Raw genomic sequence first — 21,209 nt, forward strand, 5'->3', positions numbered from 1 at the left:
GCTTTTCCACATTTAATATTAATGATGTGAATTACCAATATAGCTTTTAATAATTGGTAGCCAGCAGCCCAATGTGAATCAAGCATCACTGCCTACTTTTACTTTCTTGGTCACTTTTGAAAGCCTTGAGACATCAAGGACAGACAGGGAGAAGTATTTTCTGGAGCTATTTTCAGCTATTTTCATATGTATTCCTGCCTCGTATACCAAACTAAAGGTCCAGTCCTCAGTGCATCACAGGTACTCAGTATCTATTGACTGACTGAATGTGTGTTATATATCTCCTCTCAAATTCCTTTTACTTTAATGTTAAAAATTATATTCAAATGCCTTGGTAGAGTTTTCTAGCCTCTCTTTTCTCATACTGAAGGCATCTCTTAAACCAATAAGTACTAACATAGTTGAATGTAATGGATTGTCACATTTAAGCCACCAACTAAATATTGTACAGTCAAACATGGGATGCAAAATAACAAACCGAGCATTGTCACTTTTTCTTTTCACCTTTCTCCCTTTGGCCAGGTGGAGTTGGCTGCTGACATTGGCCTTCAGTACAAAGGAGAGCTGACCATTGTTTTACGTTACATTCCCCCAGAGAAGAACCTGATGTTTCCACTAGGACAACTTCAAGGTGGAGTCAAAATCAGTGACTTTGATCAAGCACATTCTGTTTTCTAGAAGTGTGGGAATAGGGATCAGGGATTGGTTGGACTATGTTACTTTTGCATTACACAGATGAACCGTAAAGGGTTAGGTGTCTGTCTTTTGAGGAGAGTTGAGAAGTAAATACTATATATGAGGAGGGGTGCAGGATTCTTATAAGGAAAGGACAAAGTTCATACTTAGAAACCAGACTTGATTGTGATACTTGTTTCCTGGAAATCTCAAAGATATAGGATCTTCCCCAGAGTGGAGTGGGGGGAAGAGAGGACAGTCTGCTGAGAAGGGAGGTGTAGAAAGCTGCTGTGTGGATTTTTGACATTCATAGCTACTCAAGGAGTCTTGAGGAAGAAGTGGATCTAGAACACAGTGTGCAAAGGAAAAATCCAGATAAGGCCAACTTTTAAATCCTTCATGCTGTCCTCCTTCCATCAACTCCTACAAGCAGCCTCCTCTATTCTTCCATTCTCTATTGCCTTCTTCAGTGTGACCCTGTGCAAATAACTTACTATCTCTGGCCTCAGTTTCCTCACTTCATAGGGATATTGTAAGGATTAAATAGGTTCATTCATATAAAGTGCTTAAAAAAGTGCTAAAGAAAGCTGGTGATGGAGGCAGTTATTATTCATGTTGAGCATATTTTATCAGAATAAAAATGTGACATGGGGAAGAGTTTTCTCTTACCCCAAAATGTAACTGCGCCTTGGCTATAGCCTTTAGAGCTGGCCTGGCATGGAGTTGACAATTTATAAGACTAAAATATCAAAGAAGGGAGTTATGGAATTTTGTTTTTTGGAGTCTTAGCGCTTGTGTGTGGCTTCCACTGTAGCTATTTCTCACTGAGACCAGGAATGTGGCCCAGACAGCTCTCAGGGTCTTTTCCATTTTATTCCTTTATACACTGTGAAAAGACATACCCTGTAGGGGAATATCTAAAGTTTTAAATGTATTCATTTTTTTCAACAAGCACAAATGAAAGACCTATTTAGAAGGATTCCAATAGTGTAAAAACATTTGAATAGTTTTTACATGGAAATAAAATACGTGGAAAAATATACAATAATGTAAAGACCTAATTCAGTAAGCAAATGAAATAAATCTTTACAGAATTTCTTTGTAAACTTTGAAATGGAGCTCATGATATCTCTCTCTCTTTCATTTTAATGGCTGATGCAGGAAAGAAGACCTTTAAAAGGGGAAAGAAGAACGAGTCTGCTGTAATCTCTGGAGGAATATTGGAAGTGTTCATCAAAGAGGCAAAGAATTTGACAGCAGTGAAGTCAGGAGGCACTTCTGATAGCTTTGTGAAGGGGTAATTTTGTTTTAGCTCATTTTAGATGATATTTAATGGGAGATGAAAGGGATCTGTGATCCACAAGACAGTGGTAGCTGTGAGGCGTCTGTGTTCTTACTCTAAATGTACTAGGAAAGAGCTTCTGTTGAATGTTGGCTCTTAAATCTAATGCAAGTAGAGAGGGAACTGCTTATTCTAGCTTTCAGCCTGCTTCCAGCATATTTCACGATCTCCCATCACTCTCACCCTCAAGACTGGCAAATTTTCCTGTGAGATTCATTTCCCAAAGGAGGAGAAAATACGATTTTCTATGTGTAATGTATTTTTATTGTGCTTTGTTATCATTTGGTGCTGGCAGTATGCAACAACAACAAAAAGATTGGATCCTTGGTATTTTGCTCTCTTGGGGGAAATTGTAAAAAGTGGAGATATCAGAGCATCCTCCCTGGAGATATCAACCAGAGAATGCTTTGGGGAAGCTCCAGGCTTGCCTCCTGGGCACTTGGTGGAGCACGGGGCAGTTACTTGAGGGAATACAGCCCTTTAAATGGACATTCTTGCCTAGCAAATCAGAAGACAAATCCCTCTTGACTTCTATCTGAGTAGAAGAATTTCTTTTTTCCCCATAATTAGAGGAACTAGAACCAAAAGGGTATTTTTCATTCATTCAAACAAACATGTAAATGCACATGAACCAAGCACTAAGTGCTGTAGTTTCAAAAATAAGACATGGTCCATGCCCTCACAGAGCACCATAAAGCACATAAGGAAAAATAAATTCCCATGATGCCAGCCATGAGGATAATTCTGTGAGTCAGAAGACATTATTGTTCCTCTCCTCCATCCTTCTTAGAAAAGTGTAATTTTCCCTACAAGGAAATGAATCAAGCCTTTAGCCTCAGACATTCTAACTTTGATAAAGCCAATAATAAGGAGAAACAGATGTCTGGGGCTTCCCCACTGGTGAGAGTATGTGCCTGAATCCGGTCTATCTGTCCTTCACTATTTCTCACAGTAGGTTTAAATACAGAAAAATACTTTATTTGGATCCCACCATTGCAATTTGCCTTACCAGCCCCACCATCCAGTTCACGCCTCTTGCTGCTCACTGTTTGGTGGGATGAGGGGATGGTGACTCACCTATGGCCTCATTGTGGCGTAGCAGGGGTGACTTAACATCTTCTGAAATAGTTTTCACTTTATCATGTTGAACATTTATGAAGTAGACATAATACAGTATCTTTGTTCTGTTTTTAAAAAGCCAAAACTTTCTATTTTTTTTTTTTTTTTTTACCTTTTGACCCCTTCACTCATTTCTCCCACCTCCCACCCCCTGCCTCTGGCAACCACCAACCTGTCCTCTGTTATCTATGAGCTTTTTTTTCCCTTTAGATTCCACATATATGAGAGATCATACAGTATTGGTCTTTCTCTGTCTGACTTATTTCACTTAGCATAATGCCCTTGAGGTCCATCCATGTCACAAATGGCAAGATTTCATTCTTTTTTATGGCTGAATAATATTCCATTGTGTATATATACCGCAATTTCTTTATCCATTCATTCATCAATGGAAACTTAGATTGTTTCCATATCTCAGGTATTGTAAATAATGCTGCAATGAATATGGAAGTGCATATATCTTTTCAAGTTAGTATTTTTGTTTTCTTCAGATAAATACCCAGAAATGGAATTACTGGGTCATATGGTAGTTCTATGAATTTTTTGAGGAACCTCCATACTGTTTTCCATAGTGGCTGTACCAATTTACATTCCCACCAACATTGCACAAGGGTTCCCTTTTCTCCACATCCTTGCCAACACTTGTTATTTCTTATCTTTTTGATAATAGCTATTCTAACAGGTGTGAGGTGATAGCTCATTGTGGTTTTGATTTGCATTTCCCTGATGATTAGTGATGTTGACCTTCTTTTCATGTCGACAATCTGCATGTCTTCTTTGGAAATATGTCTATTCAGATTGTCTGCCCATTATTTAATCAGATTGTTTGTTGCTATTGAGTTGTATCACTTCTTTATATATTTTGGATATTAATCCCTTATCAGATATATGATTTGCAAATATTTTCTCCCAATCAGTAGGTTGCATTTTTGTTTTATTTTGATGGTTTCCTTTGCTGTGCAGCTTTTTAGTTTGATGTAGTCCCACTTGTTTATTTTTGCTTTTGTTGTTTTACTTTTGGTGTCAGATTCAAAAAGTCATTGCCAAGACCTATGTTAAGGAGCTTACTGCTTATGTTTTCCTCTAGGAGTTTTACGGTTTCAAGTCTTATGTTCAAGTAAAAACCAGAAACTTTCTAGTAAATTCTCTCTCTAGTTATATGTAAACATTGAATTGACTTTAAAGGGATCTCAGATTTTTTAAAAAGAGCACGAGAAAGCAAGAATAGACCCTTATGTAAAGTTTAATATTATAAAATGTTTCAGTTAATATTAAGTCTGTCTGTAGCCAACATAACAGTAGCTTAAACAAGACAAAAGATTTTTCTCATGCATGTAAACGAAGACTGAAGGTAAGGTAATCTAGGGCAAGTTACGGAAGTATCATGATTACCTGGGACCCAGGTTTCTTCTGTCTTGTTATGGTATCCACCTCTGGACCAAGATAGCTGTTCCAGTTTCAGCCATCCCACCCAAATTCCAACTGGCAAGACAGTTCCCAGAAGTTTCATACAGAACTACTTCTTATATCCCATTGGCCAGAACTTAGTCACATGGTTATACTGGCTACAAGGGATGCTGGGTAATGTAGTCTTTATTCTGGGCAATCTTGTGCCTAACTGGAAAAAATGAGGATTTTTTTTTTTTAGAGAAGAATAAGGAGAGAATGGGTATTGTGAAATAAGCAGTCTCTACTTGGTACATGAAATGAAATCTCAAGTGTCCTAATGTATCTTCTTCATTATAAGGTCATATGTGGTATTTTTCATGTTTATTTGATGTACTAATTCCATACCCATATGTCTCCTTCCCTAAGGTATGCTCCCTGATTCATCAGGTACCTAGAGCCTAGTTCTCTACTATGGTCAAAAATAGTGTTTTCACCCTAATAGATAAGGCCTGGGGTGCAAGTGTTATATTTGAGAAGAGATTCCTGGAAGTACCAGTGAGAGAGTAAAGAAAATGAGATAGGGAAGGGAGAGAAGCTGATAAAAATATGTTAATAGGCAGGTTACCACTGTGGGCAACTGAGGCTCAGTTCCACTAAGGGAGCAACAAGGAACTCTGTGAAATGTACCTTAGGATTGTCCCTTCAAGGGACAGGGAAGCTGAGGGACTCATTCATTAATTTCTAAAACTCATTGGTTGAGAGTTGCTCCTAAGGACATTAAATCCCCAGTATCCCAGGGTTTCCTGCACGTAAGCTAAGCCAGCTCACACAACACCAAAGTCCTTAATTGGAGAAACCAGGAGACACAGGTGCTTGAGCTGGGAAGCTGTCAGCATGCCAGGTACTGCTCATCCTGGCTTCAAGTCAACTCAGAGGTGGGCCAAAGATGATAGGTGACAGGACATTAAATAGTGCCTACCACAGGAGGTATTTTCATTTCAAGATGAGGAAAGGACCAAAATAGGATTAGAAAGGAGAATACAGGCCTTATACTATTGCCCCTCTTAAAAGAAATAATAAACCATTCCACAAAATAAATTCAGATTTAAGCATATAAGAACCTGGGAGAGAAAATCGAATACAAATACACATATCACACTCATACACACACACACACACCAGGAATTATGGGAAACTGAAATGACTACACAAGGATGCCATTTTCTGTCTACTGTCTCACTGATGGTTTGATTGTGTTCTCCTGCAGCTACCTGCTCCCTGATGATAGCAAAGCCACCAAGCACAAAACTCTGGTAATAAAAAAGAGTGTTAACCCTCAGTGGAATCATACTTTCATGTTCAGTGGCCTGCACCCCCAGGATATAAAGAATGTTTGCCTAGAACTTACCGTCTGGGACAAGGAGGCCTTTTCCAGCAACATCTTTCTGGGAGGAGTTCGTTTGAATTCTGGAAGCGGTGAGGGACGTGGGGACCCTGAGATGGTCTGTGACTGGGCATGGGGCAAGGGGGTGGTTCCTGTAGGTGTGATATGTACTAGCTGTGTATGTAGTTTCAGCTTAGCTGACTCCTGAAATTACCACAGATGCTCTATTCCTCTAGCTAAGGATCTGTTCATTGTTAAAATAAAAGTACTACTATATAACTTTGTATCCTTCAGCTAGAAGCTTGGGATGTATAATGTTTACATTCAGTCCTTTCAAAAAATATAATTTATACTCTAGTCTAAGTGAATTTCAACTACTTTCTTGGGCCTTACTTCAGATTTTGCTCAGGAGAGGATCACCAAGACAGCACAGGCTTCTGAGTGGGGAGAGAAGGAATTCCAAGACCAACTTGACTTCATCTCTTCTCAGTTCTGTCAAGCACTTGCAGCCATTACTCACAACTGGTTGAACTGAAAGGAAATCAATTTTTTTCCCTGAAAAATAACATCCAATGTTATTCAAACAGGTCATGGAAACATACCACTGGTGCCACAAGACACAACTATAACGGGGTGAATTGGGGAGGAAATTACAGTGGTAGAGCGCATGCAGCATCCCTCCAAACTCTCATTATCCCATAGCTTAGGCCAGATGTAGATGGTCTGCGTGCACCATGGTCAACATTCCTGTTGAAAACCACCCCACCCCTATGATGCTCTACTTATTTATAGATTAAGGAGAGCCAAGAATATCTATACCACTAAAATGAAAACTCCCACGTCAGAAAAGTAACCTTGTTAGAAGGGGAGAACCTCGGAGTCCAGTTCAGCGTGTTCTTCTGTCACGTTAACTCAGTCCAGATGAGCCAGCTCTCTGCTAAACTACCAAAGTAGGGAATAAACGAGCCACTAGAGCCATCCAGATTTGTTTCTCATCATCTGGGCAGAAAAGAGTAGTGCAAGCTGCAAAGGATATCTTCCATTCTAACACCACTCACTAGATATGGTAAGTGAGAACAAGCCAGTGAAGGGCTCCTTGGTCAAAAGGTCCCCTCAGAGGTTGATAGGTACCTTCCAGTAGACCAAAACATTTCATCTGTGAAGTGTAATGCTCCTCTTTCCCTTCTTTAGGTGTGAGCCGTGGGAAGAATGTGGATTGGATGGACTCTCACGGGGAAGAGCAGCGCCTTTGGCAGAAGATGGCTGACAATCCTGGGACTCCCGTAGAGGGTGTTCTCATGCTCCGGTCCAGCATGGGGAAGTGTAGGCTCTGAAGGTACCGGTTCTGTCTGGCTGCCATTTCCTACCAGTAGCAGGCTTGGGACCTGGGATTCTCCTTCCCTGCCATTTCTCACCTGAGGGTATTTGGACATGAGGAGAGAGATGTCAGTGTTATGAACATTTAGGGTCTTTCTGAGTGTCTAAAAAAGCATGTACCTCTATATGTCCATGGGCCAGGGCCTTCTTGATTGGATGATAGAAAGTGTACCACACTGTCCTGTCAACAAGCAAATTGTGCAATGATTCATAGGCTTTATACCATAAGAGAAGTGGCAAAAGCTTATTTGAAACTACAGTTGAGATTGGGGGGGGGTCCCCAAACTTTTTCTAATTATGAGTTACTTTAGGTTTCCTGAAATGGTTTGAGGGAAAAGGGGGCCACTCAAAATGAAGATCACTTGAAGAGTAAGAAGAAGGGATACTGGCTACCCTTTCCTCATCCTGGGAATCCCCATGATCCAAAGAAAGCATTGTAGGGGTTGTTGCTGGGGCAAGGGGATGGCCCTGTTATTGTAGCAAACTTGTGGATTAACCAGGTAAATTTTCAAGATGAACTGACAGGTTTTTCTATGGTGACTATTTAATTTATAATCCTAATCAGCCCACTTTTGAGAGTAAAAAGAGCTAAATCATTACAACAGATGTAAATCAGGATTGACCTTGGAAAATTGGAATGTATGCTCACCCTAGTTATGACCTACCTATTAGAGAGCTCTGTTGTTTACATTTATTTTATAAAATGTTCTAAGCCATTAAGTAAAAGGAAATAAGAAATAATGTACATATTGAGCCCCTGCTTGTGTCATGTCTACTGATATCCCATTAATCAAAGGAAGTCACATGGCCAAACCCAAAATTAAGAGGCAAGGAAATACAGTCTGCTCATAATGAAGCCATGGCAAGAATGAGGATGCAGGAAGAGATGAAGAATTGTGGCCAGTAGTTCAATCTACCATACCTTCTGTCACCTGGAATTCCAGATGCTTTAGCCACCAAACTTAGATGGGAAGTCAGTTAAAGCTGAAAGGGAAGGGACCCCTCAGGCCTAGTTCCTCATTTTGCAGATTCCAAATCTGAAGCCCAGAGAGCTGAAATGACTTGCCCAAGATCATATAGAGGCTGTAACTGTATCCAAACTTAAATCCAGGGTGTGAATCCTAGGCCAGTGTTCTTTTCACTGTAGTCCTTGGCATGATCCTATGCTTATCAGGGTAGACAAGAGGATGTAGATCAAGGAAGGTGGAGCAGAGTCTGATTCTTTAAGTATGAACATACCTAACCCAGTCTTCTTCTGGAGTCGTATTCTAGTGGCTCAGCTCATATTTTTCACTTGAATTTCTATAAAATTCTTAAAAGTATAGAAAGTGAATTTTAGTAGTAGGAAAGCTAGAATCATCTTCAGGCTTGTTCTAGCTAATTGTTCCATATTCTAAATTTCTTCTTGAATGTTGAAAATGGATTTAAGAATATATTTAGCACTATTCTTAGAGAATAAGCAATCCATTTTCAATATTATTCAAAAATAGGCTATCTAATTCTAGAAGATTGAATTTATTGGTCTAGCGTAGCTTAGTACATATGGTACGTTTTTTTAAAACTCACACCCCTATCCCTATGTTGCCCTCCTTAAAAACAGGAAACAAAAAGAGTAAGATCATCACTGCTTACTATATTGGAATAATAAATTGTCTTCAGACTTGATGTGACTCATTCTGTCTTCAACGGCATTTTTAGGAGAGGTGAGAGGATGGTGATGATGAAGTCTGAAGTCATCAATAAAGTAGACAAAATATTATTTATTCACTAATAATAAAAGTGGCAAAATCCAAAATTTATAACTTGAACTCAAGACGAGCATGAACTTTATGTGTTCAGACCTTTGCCACAATTAGAGCAATTCTCTGTATCATGGTTTCATAAAATCCAACATCTAACTGGGTATTTTCATAACACAAAAGCCAGGTATGCAGAAGTCTATCAGAAACCTGTTAGTGTTGCTCTCAGAAATAAAAGGTAAATTGATCTTTAGGTCACTCTTTCTTTTTTCACTAAGTATGGTGTAGAAGTACAAAGAATATTTTTAAATATAGGTAATATGTGTGAATGGCACAAAATTCAAATAGTTCAAAATTGTGAAAAGTCAGTCTTCTTTCCTCCTCTTCCATATCAGAATATATTGGCATCCTCATTCTTTTTTATAGCTACAGGGTATTACATTACAGGGATATATCAAATTTATTTAACCAGGCCTGTCAAATGCCACATTAAATGTGGTTAACTAAGATATCTATGTTTGGTGGCTTTTCTAAGCAATCTTTTCTTTCAAAAATAAACATTATGACATTCAAAATGAGAGGTATATATTACACTTTGGGGAATTCTGCAGCGATAGATACCTATGTGAGAAATGAGTACATACAAAGGTATTTGTTGCAAAAGATTGGAAACAACCCAAAAGCCCATCAATAGGGGCCTGCTGTAATATCAAATATGCCTCATTTTTCTGTTTCATTAGTTGTTTCCTCTCCTCTGACTTGGCTCGTTCTCCACATTTGTTAAACATTGGGTTCTTGGGTGCTTGTTCTTTCTTTTCACCACATTTTATACAACTTCTCAGGCCTTACTATATACTGTACTCTCATGATTTTATGACCATTTACATGCTTATAACTTCAAACTCACATCTCCAACCCATACCCTTCTTCTCAGCCCCAGACCCAGATCCAACTGCCTATCTGATATCTTCACCAGGGTAGCTCATGTTTTCAACATATTCAAAACTGAACTCTTCATTCCACCCTCTCCCTTGCACCTATGTCTTTCTCCTCTGGTACATGCTGTCTCAGTACCTGGTACCATCATCTACCCAGTTACACTCACTAGACACTGGGTAGTGATCTTTGATTTATGCCTCTCCCTTACCCTGAGACACAATCAATCAGGAACTCATATTGATTCTACCTTCTAAATATCTCGAAAGCCTGTCCAATTCTTGCCATCTCCCTGCCACCACCCTAGTCCAAGCCACCATCACTCCTCTCGATGATTAGTATAAGACTCCTAGCTTCTATTTATGCAGCCACTCTTTCCCTCCCTCAGTCCATTCTCCATACTATGGCCAGATTTTCTGAACATGTTATTTTAAAATGTTCAAACATACAGAAAAGTTGAAATAATTTTACAGTGAACACCCTTATACCCACCACCTAAATTCAGCTTCTACCATTAGCTATACTTGCTTATTATTATCTGTCCACCCTCAAGGTGATCTTTTAAAAAATGCAAATCTGATCATGCTTTAAAACCCTCTGTGGCTTTCCATTGCCCTGAGAATAAAATCCAAATTCTTGCCCACGGCCTGCAAGGCCCTGCATAAGATGGTTGCTGCCTCCTCTCCTGTTTGTCCCAGGCCATGCCTCCCCTTCCCTTCTCATTAGCCACACAGTGCATTTTTCTGCTTCTCAATTGTGCCAGGCTCTATCCCATCTCATGGCTTTTGCAAGGAATCTTCTTGCTCCTTCTCCTCATTGGCCTGATTTCCATTAATCATCTAGGTCTTGAATGTTACCTGCTCAGGGAAACCTCCCTTGATCACCCTCTGCCTGCAATAGCTAGGTCACAATAGCCTGCCTCTATTTCCCCTTCACTGCACACATCACAATTATAACACATTATTCATGTAATGAGTCCTTTAGTGCCTGTGTTCATTCCCTCTCTGCCATATCCCTAGAATGTAAGATTCGTAAGGGCAGAGACAACATTTATATTTTTTTGCAGCTACATCCCCCGTGCTTAGTTCAGAGTGGGTAATTAAAAAAATATCTGTGGAATAAGTGAAAATGAAAAAAAAAAAAGTAACGTCATAGAGTGTTAGAGCAGTAGGCATCTTTAGAGACCACTGTTTCTAACTTCCAATTAACAGATGAGGAAACCGGGGCCCACACAGATCAAGAAAAATCTCTGAATATGCTTAATGATTGGTCTTTTAAAAGTAACCCTTCTATAAGTACTGTAGTTACAACCCTAGACAGTTCATCCCAGTCTGTCTTGGCATAGATAAAAGCACAGAGTGTGCTCTCCAGCCCAGCATATCAGCTTCTCAGAAGAAGAGACGATGGCCTTGCCTGGAGCATCCTGCTCCTTGTTTGGAGACCTCAGCCCTCAGTTTTCCCTCTGTTGAATCAGACAAGTTGTAAAGGGATATGAGCCAGCTTAAAAGCCTGACTTTATCCATTCAGTTTGTAAATAGCACTTGCAGGACACATGGAAGATTCAACTTATCAGCTCTTCTTTCACATGTGTTGTTACTGTCACTGGAATCATCAGCATGTAGATTTTCCAGGTCACAAAACCACCAAAAACAAAGATATTTTGAGGGGACTTCATATTCTTGGCCTCCTCTTCCTTAAGAAATTTACACAAATATAGGACCAATGATCGTTAAATACATAAGGTAACTAATGGAAGAATTGAGCCCACCTGATTCACAGTAGTATTAGTCTCATCATTACCTGCTACCCCAAGGCTTGTATTTGGTGGGGGAGGAGAGAGCTGTGGAAGAAATGAGGGCAAACTCCACTTTTAGAAGCAAACAGGATCAAAATATAAAGTCCCAGAAGCATTTCCGAGTGAAAGCCTATGGCATTTGGGGCTGTGATCAATGTTTTTTCTTCCGTGTAGATATATCACATTAAACTGAGCATTGCCTTTAGAAGTTAACGGAAGGGCTTTCCTCCTACAATGGTATCATTTGTGGCCTCTGAAATTAAAGAAAAGAAATAGGAGGGGGAAGTCTACACAGAAAAAACTATAACAAAAATTAGATCTGGAAAGATCTGAACAATAGCCATGGAAATTGAGCCACATCAAGGATTCCAAAGGATTATCTGAATCATCTGGAGTGTGAATTTAATACATTGATTCCAGAGCATTACTCCAAACCTACTGAACAAAATCTCCAGAAATCTCCATCATTTTATCAAGCTTCTTGGGTGACTCTAATACAAGTGGACCACAGTTTGAGAAACACTGCATTAGAGGGCAAATTATCTTGACTGTGTTATTTGGGCCAACTCTACGTCATGATGGCAGATTGGATTTGGCTAACCTGGACATTATTAATTGCAAGGCAACCATAGTGAGGTGGAAGGAGCCTAACCTTGGACTCAGATGACATTAGCTCAAGTCTTGTCTACTTACCAATCATGTGACCTCAGTCAAGTTAATTATCCAATCCAGGCCTTGATCTATTTGCCTGTAAAATAGGAATAATCAGGCTACCTTGGAGTAATTGAAAATATCAATGAGGTAATATATGTAAACATGCTTTGTAAATTTTAACCCACTGTGGGAGAAAAAAAGGTCATTATTAGTGAGCTAGTTATAGCACTCTGTAGTTCATAATCTCTTAGGCCCCTCTTTTCTTGGATGCTTGGTTAGGTCTTAATCATTCTATGTACAATAAAGTGGTCTCCAGTGTACAGAAAAAATACGAAAAAAAAACCCACCTTATTTTGTGCTGTGTTACCCATTGCGGGTGATAGTAATTTATTTATTCTTAGGCTGGAATTTCCTACTTCGTCTGATTAGATAATAAATATTGCAAAAAGTGTTTAATTTGATGGAGAGAAAAACTGTGGTCAGTTTTTTGTTAATAGGTTGTGGAACCTGCAAACCAACCATCTTTCCACTCCTTTCCTTAACACCCTCTTCCAGTGTAATGACCATCTCTTTCTATGGCCCATTGCCTATCCCCCATGTCAGGGAGATCACACCTGCCTTCCTCACAGGGATGTTGTTCAGAATCATGCCTTTTATCTACAGAAGGAAATTTACCATTCCGTCAAAACAAATTCCATAGAAATACATTGTCATTATGTACATTATGAAACATTACTATTTTCATTATGAGGAATGCGTAGTGCTTTAATGCTTAGCAGTTGTACCTCATTTACCTCACTAGGGTTCATCAAACTATTCTGGTAGAGGATTCCTTTCATATTTGGAAAGGGAAGTAGAATATTTAGTGAGTATTGCCTATAAATTGACAAAACACTCATTTAATGTAGTAGATCATATTTTTCTCTCCAGTATTTCAGCACAAGAGGAAATTTGTACTTTCTTTTTCCTCTGATTGAAGGAGAAATTAATACAACAAGCAAACAAAATATTTCATTATAATAGTTAAAGCAGAAGTTTAAATCATTGGTAGTTGCTCAAGAAATAATGTCTCCTTATAGAAGAGCAGAGAACTAGATATGTGTTTGACTCTATATATTTTCTTTTTACCTCTTTATTGTTTGATACACTTATTTGGGGGAAGGAATCTGATTGCTCTTTCCAATCATTTTTTTCTGTTTAGCCAAAGGTTCATTTATCTTTAAGAAGTTGAAACTTCTTTGTGCAAACCCATGGGAATTGATGAGTCCCAACAATAAAACTTTTTAAATCTTTCTCATTTGGAAACAAGTAAGGAAGGGAGCCATTCCATTACAAAGCAGTTTATGTCAATTATTTATGGTTGAACTATAGTTGGAGTGATTGGGGGTTGGGAGTATATTTTCTTTTCCATCCTTTCCTAGTATTCCTTATTCATAAACAGGCATTTTTGTGTGTGTGTGAGGAAGACCAGCCCTGAGCTAACATCTAATGCCAATCCTCCTCTTTTTTTGCTGAGGAAGACTGGCCCTGGGCTAACATCCATGCCCATCTTCCTCTACTTTATATGGGACACCGCCACAGCATGGCTTAACAAGCAGTACGTCACTGCACGCCCGGGATCCGAACCGGGGAACCCCGGGCCGCTGCAGCAGAGCGCACGCACTTAACCGCTTGCGCCACTGGGCCGGCCCCATAAACGGGCATTTTAGAAGAAAGATCATTGGCTTTCAGTTGATGTGAAGAAAGAGATGTCTAGACTTGCCTGAATCTTCTTGCCTTTGCCCTTTTAATTAATTTGTCCTCCTTAATTCCTAGATGTCTTCTTACATTGTCCCTCTGGCTGATGGAGTGCACACCAGAACTGTTCTTAATTCTTTTTTCCACATGGATTAATGAAAATATTATTATTAATTTTCAGCTCTTTCTTGTCACTTCCGCCCCCAGCTCTGTTACAGTCATTTGCTTGAAAAGTATCTGAATGCACAGAACCAGTTTGGGAAGGGGCGGGGGTGGGGGGTGGGCAGGGTGGCTGTCCTGGCCTTTTCCCAGGGTGCCATATTACAAGGGGCACTAAACATCCTTGACAAGGTGGAGAACTCCTCTCAGGAAGAGTATGGTATTGGCAGGAAGAAATAATGTCTGTTTGAGTAAATAAGTGAGGAGGGGACCCCATGCCTGAAGAACAATTCATGATTGATAAATTCTAAGAAATATGGATCTGGTTAGAGGCAGGGCTTTTGTTTGGCTGAATGCGGTATATTTGGGCCAGACATGAATTGCTAAGAATATAGGGAAAAGGAGGTTTGCCTCCATTAGGGAGTTCCTTTGTATGCCTCCCACTAGGCAGGTATTCCTCAAAATAAATTTTGTACAAATATTTAAAGAACCTCTGAGAGGGGCACCACATTATTAGCACAAGAGTTGTCCCAACTCTGAATGCGCTAGGTCCCCATTCCTAGATTGAGTGTAGTTGTCATGGGCAGGCTGTTTTTCTCTGGGCCTGAAGATGAGTCCAAGGGTTTAGTGGGCTGGAGAAGGAAGACACACTTTCATTATCCTAAGAACAGCTAAAGGTCACTGGGACATTGGAATGGGGGCTGTTTGGGCGAAGAAATAAGAGGAGTAATTTTCCCAACTCTGCCAAAAGCTGGGTCACCTACACAAGGGTATGTTCATTTCTGCTTTGTCCCTGGCACCCACCTGCTTTGGCTGCCAATTTACTCTCCTAAACTCCTGCTCTGATAGGAAGTTGATCTCTTTGTTTGATTGTTTGTCTTTAAATTAATAGACTTTATTTCTTAGAGCAGTATTAGGTTTACAGAAAAATTGAAGAGAAAGTACATAGAGTTCCCATATACTACTGCCCCCTCCCCCCGCAAGTTTCTCCTATTATTAACATCTTGCATTGGTGTGGTACATTTATTACAATTGATGAATTAATATTGGTACATCATTATTAATTAACATCCATAGTTTATATTAGGGTTCATTCTTGGTGTTCTACAGTTTTATGGGTTTTGACAAATGCATAATATCATGTAGCCACAATTACATTATCATACAGAATAGTTTCACTGCCCTAAGAATCCCTTGTGTTCTAACCCCAGGCAACCACTGATCTTTTTACTGTCTCTATAGTTTTGCCTTTTCTCAGAATATCATATAGTTGGAATCATATGGTATGTAGCCTTTTCCAACTTGCTTCTTTCACTTATCAGTATGCATTTAAGGTTCCTCCATGTCTTTTCTGTGTGTGTGGCTTGATAGCTCATTTCTTTTTGTTGTTGTTATGCTAAGGGCATTTAACATGAGATTTACCCGTTTAAAATTTTAAGTGTATGATATAGTATCTTTGTTTTTAAGTAGAGAGAGAGAAAAAGATGGAAGAACTCTAAGAAAAAATAACGATTTTTTAAAAATTTCACTGGAAATGATGGAAGGTCTGCATTCATTTTGCTAGTTTTCTTGGTTTTGTTGTTGGCTACAAAGGACTGTTCCTATTTACTTGTTTTGCCATGTTTAGTGCAAAATTAGTAGCAATACTTAAACACTTAACATGCCTACTTGCTAAGCTTGTGTTGGAATATGTACCCCAGATCAAAGCTTTGTGCCTCCCTGTATTTGCTGCAAAGTGTAATGTTTTTTCATTAAATTCACTTTCCTAATATCCCTAACGTGTTCTGTTGCAAGCTATTCCCGAGTACTTGAAGATGGATTGTATGTCTTTAAAGATTGATTTTATGTTACCTATTTCTCCTGTTTTTATACTTATTTGTCTTAAGAGAAAAGCACATTTGCTGAATTGACACACAAGATTGGACGACTGTCTGGTTTCTGTTTACTAAGGTTAGGATGATGCTGAACAACTCTTCTTGGTGCTCAGCTATTGAATCTACCCCTCATTTTCAGTTTTGCTCACTTATCTTCCTGTAAATCCGAACCCTGACACCATCACTCCCTTTGCCCTCCCCTCAATATATCATGGGTAGTGACAAGGGAAGGGATCAAAAGTGACATTTCTTGATCACCTACTATGTATCAAGTGCTTTCCAAATTGTCACCTAATTTATTAGCTGTGTTTAAAAAAGACAAAAGACAAAAAAGGACATGAGTCTGTCTTGACATGAGTGCAGCCATGTTTGGCCCTTCCATGGACCTACAGCCACCAGCACACAAAGAAACATAAAGCTGCTTTCTGTGTGGTGGGAACTGGCCTTTCTCCTGGGGACTGGCCCTTCTCCCAGAAAGATAGTTTCAATTTGTAAGACTACAAGGCTCTTTGGGTGTCGTGGCTCAGGACTGACTGGCCATCTGTGCCGGGCTGGTACGATAGCCAGGGGGCACAATGCACGTGCGCAACTACCAGGCTAGGACGATAGCCAGGGGGCTCAGTGCACGTACGCCACTGATAACCATTTGTGCATGGGAACACCAAATGCTTGTTCTGCAAGCTTTGCAAATGCTTACTCTGGAGATTACTGATGCTATATAAACTGCTGGAAACTGAGGCCTGATAAGAGTCTCATTGTGGAGGGGACGCCTCGCCCAGGACCTCTGATGATCGGACTCCCACCTAGCCATGTCAATTGAAGGGACCCCCGGTGCAGGGGTGTGGATGTTGTGAGTAACTGATCTGATGTGTTCTCTTTTCGGTCAATCTGGTGTTTTTCTTTCCCATTGATTTGTGTTATTTCCCTTCAGTCGATCTGGTGTTTCCCTTTCTGATCGATCTGATGTTTTTCCCTCTTATTATATGATCTATTCGAATCTGCTTCTATCTCGGTCAATCTGGTGTTTCCCTTTCCGATCGATTTGTGTCATTTCCCTCTTGTTATTTGACCTATTCGGATCTGTTTGTGGACAATCGCCTTACTCTCCTCTATATAATAAAATATACATTCAGTCCATTTGTTTGGAGTGGAAAGTTTCTTTTACGTCTCCGATCGAATCCACTGAACCTCTCAAAACAGAGTCTCAGAGAGGTCAAGTAATTTGCCCAAGTTACCCAACTAATATGTAATAATAGAGCCTCACTCCAGATGGGGCTCCCCAGATCAGATCCCAAAGCTCATGCCCTTTGTACTTCACCAAACTGCACCCCAGATAGAAATTCTGTGCTTGTCATAAGCTGGAGACTTGCGTTTCAAAAAAGTGTGATTCATGAACCAGCAGCATTAGCATCACCTGGGAGCTTGTTGGAAACGAAGAATGTTGGGCCCCAAGCCACACCCACTGAATCAGAATACTCATTATATCAAGATCCTTAGTTGATTCACAAGCACAATAAACTTTGAGAAGCATTGGTGTAGAGAATATGGCAGAATGGACCTTGATACTTAAGACTGTTGCTTGTAACTTGTAGTTGATGTGAACATTGGCCTAAAATACCCCATTTGCCTGTCTTTTTAAATTTTTGAGGCCTTTGTCTTCCTCAATTTTTAGTTCTCCTCCATTAATACATGCTTGATTACTAACATCTTTTTTTTTTTTCTTGTGCTCTCCTATAACTATCCTAAAGACATTTCCCAGATGTGTAGTCTGACCTTGTTTCCGAGTATTTGGAATGCAAGACATGGGTATTTTTTATTCTAGATGAGTCTTGCAACCTGCTGACTTGACCGAGGACCAACCAAATCTGGATACAATCTCCTCTAAACCTGAGGAAGTAGAGCACCTAAAAGCTTTATTCCATAATACTAATCAAACATCTTCTAGATGATGTCTCTTCTATTTTCAGTCAATATTTAGCACTTGTATTACTGATGATAATCGGGTATAGAGAAAAACATCTGGATACCAGCTTGGCTTAGGCCAGTGAAAAATGTGAGGCCTGAGTCAGGAATACATTTTTGTTAATCTAGCCTCATAAGAGAGTGATGCATCATCAAGAATACTAGGTTTGATGGTTAGGAGACCTATCTTCTACTCCCAGCTCTGCTACTTGCTATGGATTTTGAGCAAAGCATTTCCTCTCTGAGCCTCAGCTTTCTCATCTGTAAAGTGAGGGGCTTGGGCTAAGTGATATCTAAGTTCCCCTCAAGTTCGACAGTTCTATGATACCTTGTACACACTGGAGTTCATTTACTCTAAGACACCATTGATTGTAAGATGCAGCAGTATTTTACATACCACTAAAAAAGGAAAAAATGCTGCCAATTATAACTGTAAGATGTTGTTCTGGATGTTCTACATCTGTCCCTGCATATTTTCTTTTTGCCCTTCTTCACACTGCTCTATGTCCCAAGAGGCAAACCTTAATAAACTGCTTCAATGGGGCTCTCTTGCCCTGTGGATTTTGGTTGAGTTTGGCCAAAGGACGGTACTAGTAGAAGATTGAATGGTGGGAGGAAAGTGAGATTGATATAGTTATTCTCTGGCTCTTTCGTGCTGTCACAAGGTGACAGTGGCTACATTCTTCTGCTCAGGGCTATAGCTCCTGTCAGGTGGCCTTCTCCTACAACTAGAGCTACAGTAACCACTCCTTTCCTTTACCCCTTCAGGCCTGTGAGTGGTAGAGTCTCCCAGCTGTTGCTAGCTTCACCATCCCTTGTTACTTTCCCTTAACTAACCTTGACCACACCTTAATAAATAATCCTTTTATTAATCTTCCCTCAATGTCACAGTCACAGTTTCAGTGTTCCGTTTGTTTCCTGCTCGGACGCTAATAGATATAGTAATTGGGATCAGGAGTGTTCTTAGGAAGTAGGCTCTCAAAATAGAATTTTAGGTTTGTATTGCTCACATATTTGAGGAGCATTACTGGCACTTGGCAAAGTAATAGATGCTTAATTTGTTTGAACAAATGGAAAAAAAAGATCTTCCAATCTTAGTGCCTCTAATCTGCAGAAAAAATATCAGGTAGCCAGAAATCGAGGGATTTCCCTTTTAAGTATCCCAGAATGTGCAAAGATGGTCATTTAAAGATATATGTTCCCTCAGGAGGAGTCCCTGTGTTCTCTACAGCAGGCACCCCCTGCTTCTAACTATATTTGCTGATAGGAATTAAAAAGAAAGCATTTCCCAGTCAATATCTGGGTATCAGGTACTAGGGTCTTTATTACTTTGCTCTAGTAAACATAGCACATCTGGAATAGCAAAATGTCTTCAGTACGATGGATCAGCATGCTATTCCATATATAAAGACAATCAAGGTCCCTCTGGAGTACATTATAACAAAGAACAAGAGAGATGATGATCTTTCTTAGATAGGAAAGTAAAGATAAACTGTTCTGTGATGTGAATGTACCACTGTACTGAGACTCAAAGAATACCTTACACGATATCTCCCTCTGACCAAGAAACTCAATTTACAGTGAAGAAAACACATCTGTGAGTTCATGCTGTGGAATTCGTTGGTCTTACAACATGTCTCATCACCACAACATAGCTGATTTGATGGAACAATGGAATGGCTTGCTGAAAGCTCAGTTACAGAATTAGCTGATAGAATACTTAGTGAGGCTGGGGAGATATCTCACGTGATGTAGTATATGCTTTAAACTAGCAGCCAAAATATTGTGCTGTCTCCCTTATAGCCAAAACATGTGGGTTCTGGGGCAAAGATGTGGATCTGGGAATGGCCCTTCTCATTATTATACCTAATAACCTACTTAAGGAATTTTTCCTATATATTTCCATAAACTTGGGTTCAACAAGCCTCAGGGTTCTAGTGCCCAAAGATGGAAGCTTATATAGGCAACAGGTATGGTTCTATTACACTGGAAGCTGAGAATGCCTGTTAAACATTTTGAGCTCCTCACACTTCTAAACCTGCAGGTGCAGAAGGGGCTACCTGTACTTTCTCAGGTGATTATCAAGAGGAAATTGAGTTGCTCGTACACACTGGTTATGAGGAGAACTATGTGTAGAGCTCAGGGGATTTATTGAGGCATCTTTCATCACTTTGTTGCTCAATAGTCCTGGTCAGTGGAAAACTGCAGCAACCAATGAAAACAGCCACTAAGAACTCAGATCCTTCAGGAATGAAGGTTTTGGTCAATCCTCCAGATAAAGAAATCCATCCAGCTGAAGTGCTCGCAGAGTAAGAATTTCAAATGATTATGAACTCCAATCTCATGACCAGCTACAAAAGTGGGATTGAAGCACCTATGCTGTATGGTGATTAACTGTTTCCTCCACCCTCTTTCTCCTCCTGCTATCTTATATGAAGAGCACTGGTGGTAGCTAAGGTCTTAGGTTTCATGTGAGAGTGGGACAGAGCTGCTGTTAGCCTGCAATGATATAGTAGTCAGGGGTCAGAACATTTTCTTTCTTTTTTTTTTTTCCTGTGAGGAAGATCAGCCCTGAGCTAACATCCATGCCAATCCTCCTCTTTTTGCTGAGGAAGACTGGCCCTGAGCTAACATCTGTGCCCATCTTCCTCTACTTTACATGGGACGCCGCCACAGCATGGCTTGACAAGCTGTGCATCGGTGCGCGCCTGGGATCCAAACCCGGGCTGCCAGCAGCGGAGCGCGGGCACTTAACCGCTACGCCACGGGGCCAGCCCCCAGAACATTTTCTTGAAGAGCCAGATAGTAAATAGTTCAGGCTTTGTGGGCCATATAGTCTGTTGCAACTTCTTATCTCTGCCGTTGTAGAGCAAAAGCAGCCATAAACAATACATAAAAGAATGTGTGTACCTATGTTCCAATTAAAACTAGTTACAAAAACAGATGGCCAGCCCATGGTATGGAGTTTGCTGACTTCTGCAGTAGATGATGGGGACATGAGGTTTTTTATTTAGACAAAAGAAAAGAGTAGATGCTGAGGGTAAAAGGGATGAACTGTGCTGGATAT

The 21,209-nt window shown here is 40.0% G+C and overlaps 1 protein-coding gene across 6 annotated transcripts in view; it reads left to right on the forward strand.

Moving 5' to 3' along the window:
* SYTL5 (synaptotagmin like 5) overlaps nucleotides 1-21,209 on the forward strand; it is a 230,821-nt gene that overhangs the window by 201,606 nt on the left and 8,006 nt on the right. For 5 of the 6 annotated variants that reach the window (XM_058535632.1, XM_058535635.1, XM_058535636.1 and 2 more), the window contains 4 exons: nucleotides 523-631; nucleotides 1,837-1,972; nucleotides 5,793-6,001; nucleotides 7,101-14,408. In XM_058535632.1, the coding sequence (XP_058391615.1) occupies nucleotides 523-631; nucleotides 1,837-1,972; nucleotides 5,793-6,001; nucleotides 7,101-7,243 (597 nt within the window). In that variant the 3' untranslated portion in view covers nucleotides 7,244-14,408. Of the gene's footprint in view, nucleotides 1-522; nucleotides 632-1,836; nucleotides 1,973-5,792; nucleotides 6,002-7,100; nucleotides 14,409-21,209 lie in introns of those variants that run through there. The other variant, XM_058535634.1, reaches the window with a different exon arrangement.

This window comes from Diceros bicornis, chromosome X (genome assembly GCF_020826845.1).
Source record: "Diceros bicornis minor isolate mBicDic1 chromosome X, mDicBic1.mat.cur, whole genome shotgun sequence".
In the NCBI taxonomy this organism is placed as follows: domain Eukaryota; kingdom Metazoa; phylum Chordata; class Mammalia; order Perissodactyla; family Rhinocerotidae; genus Diceros; species Diceros bicornis.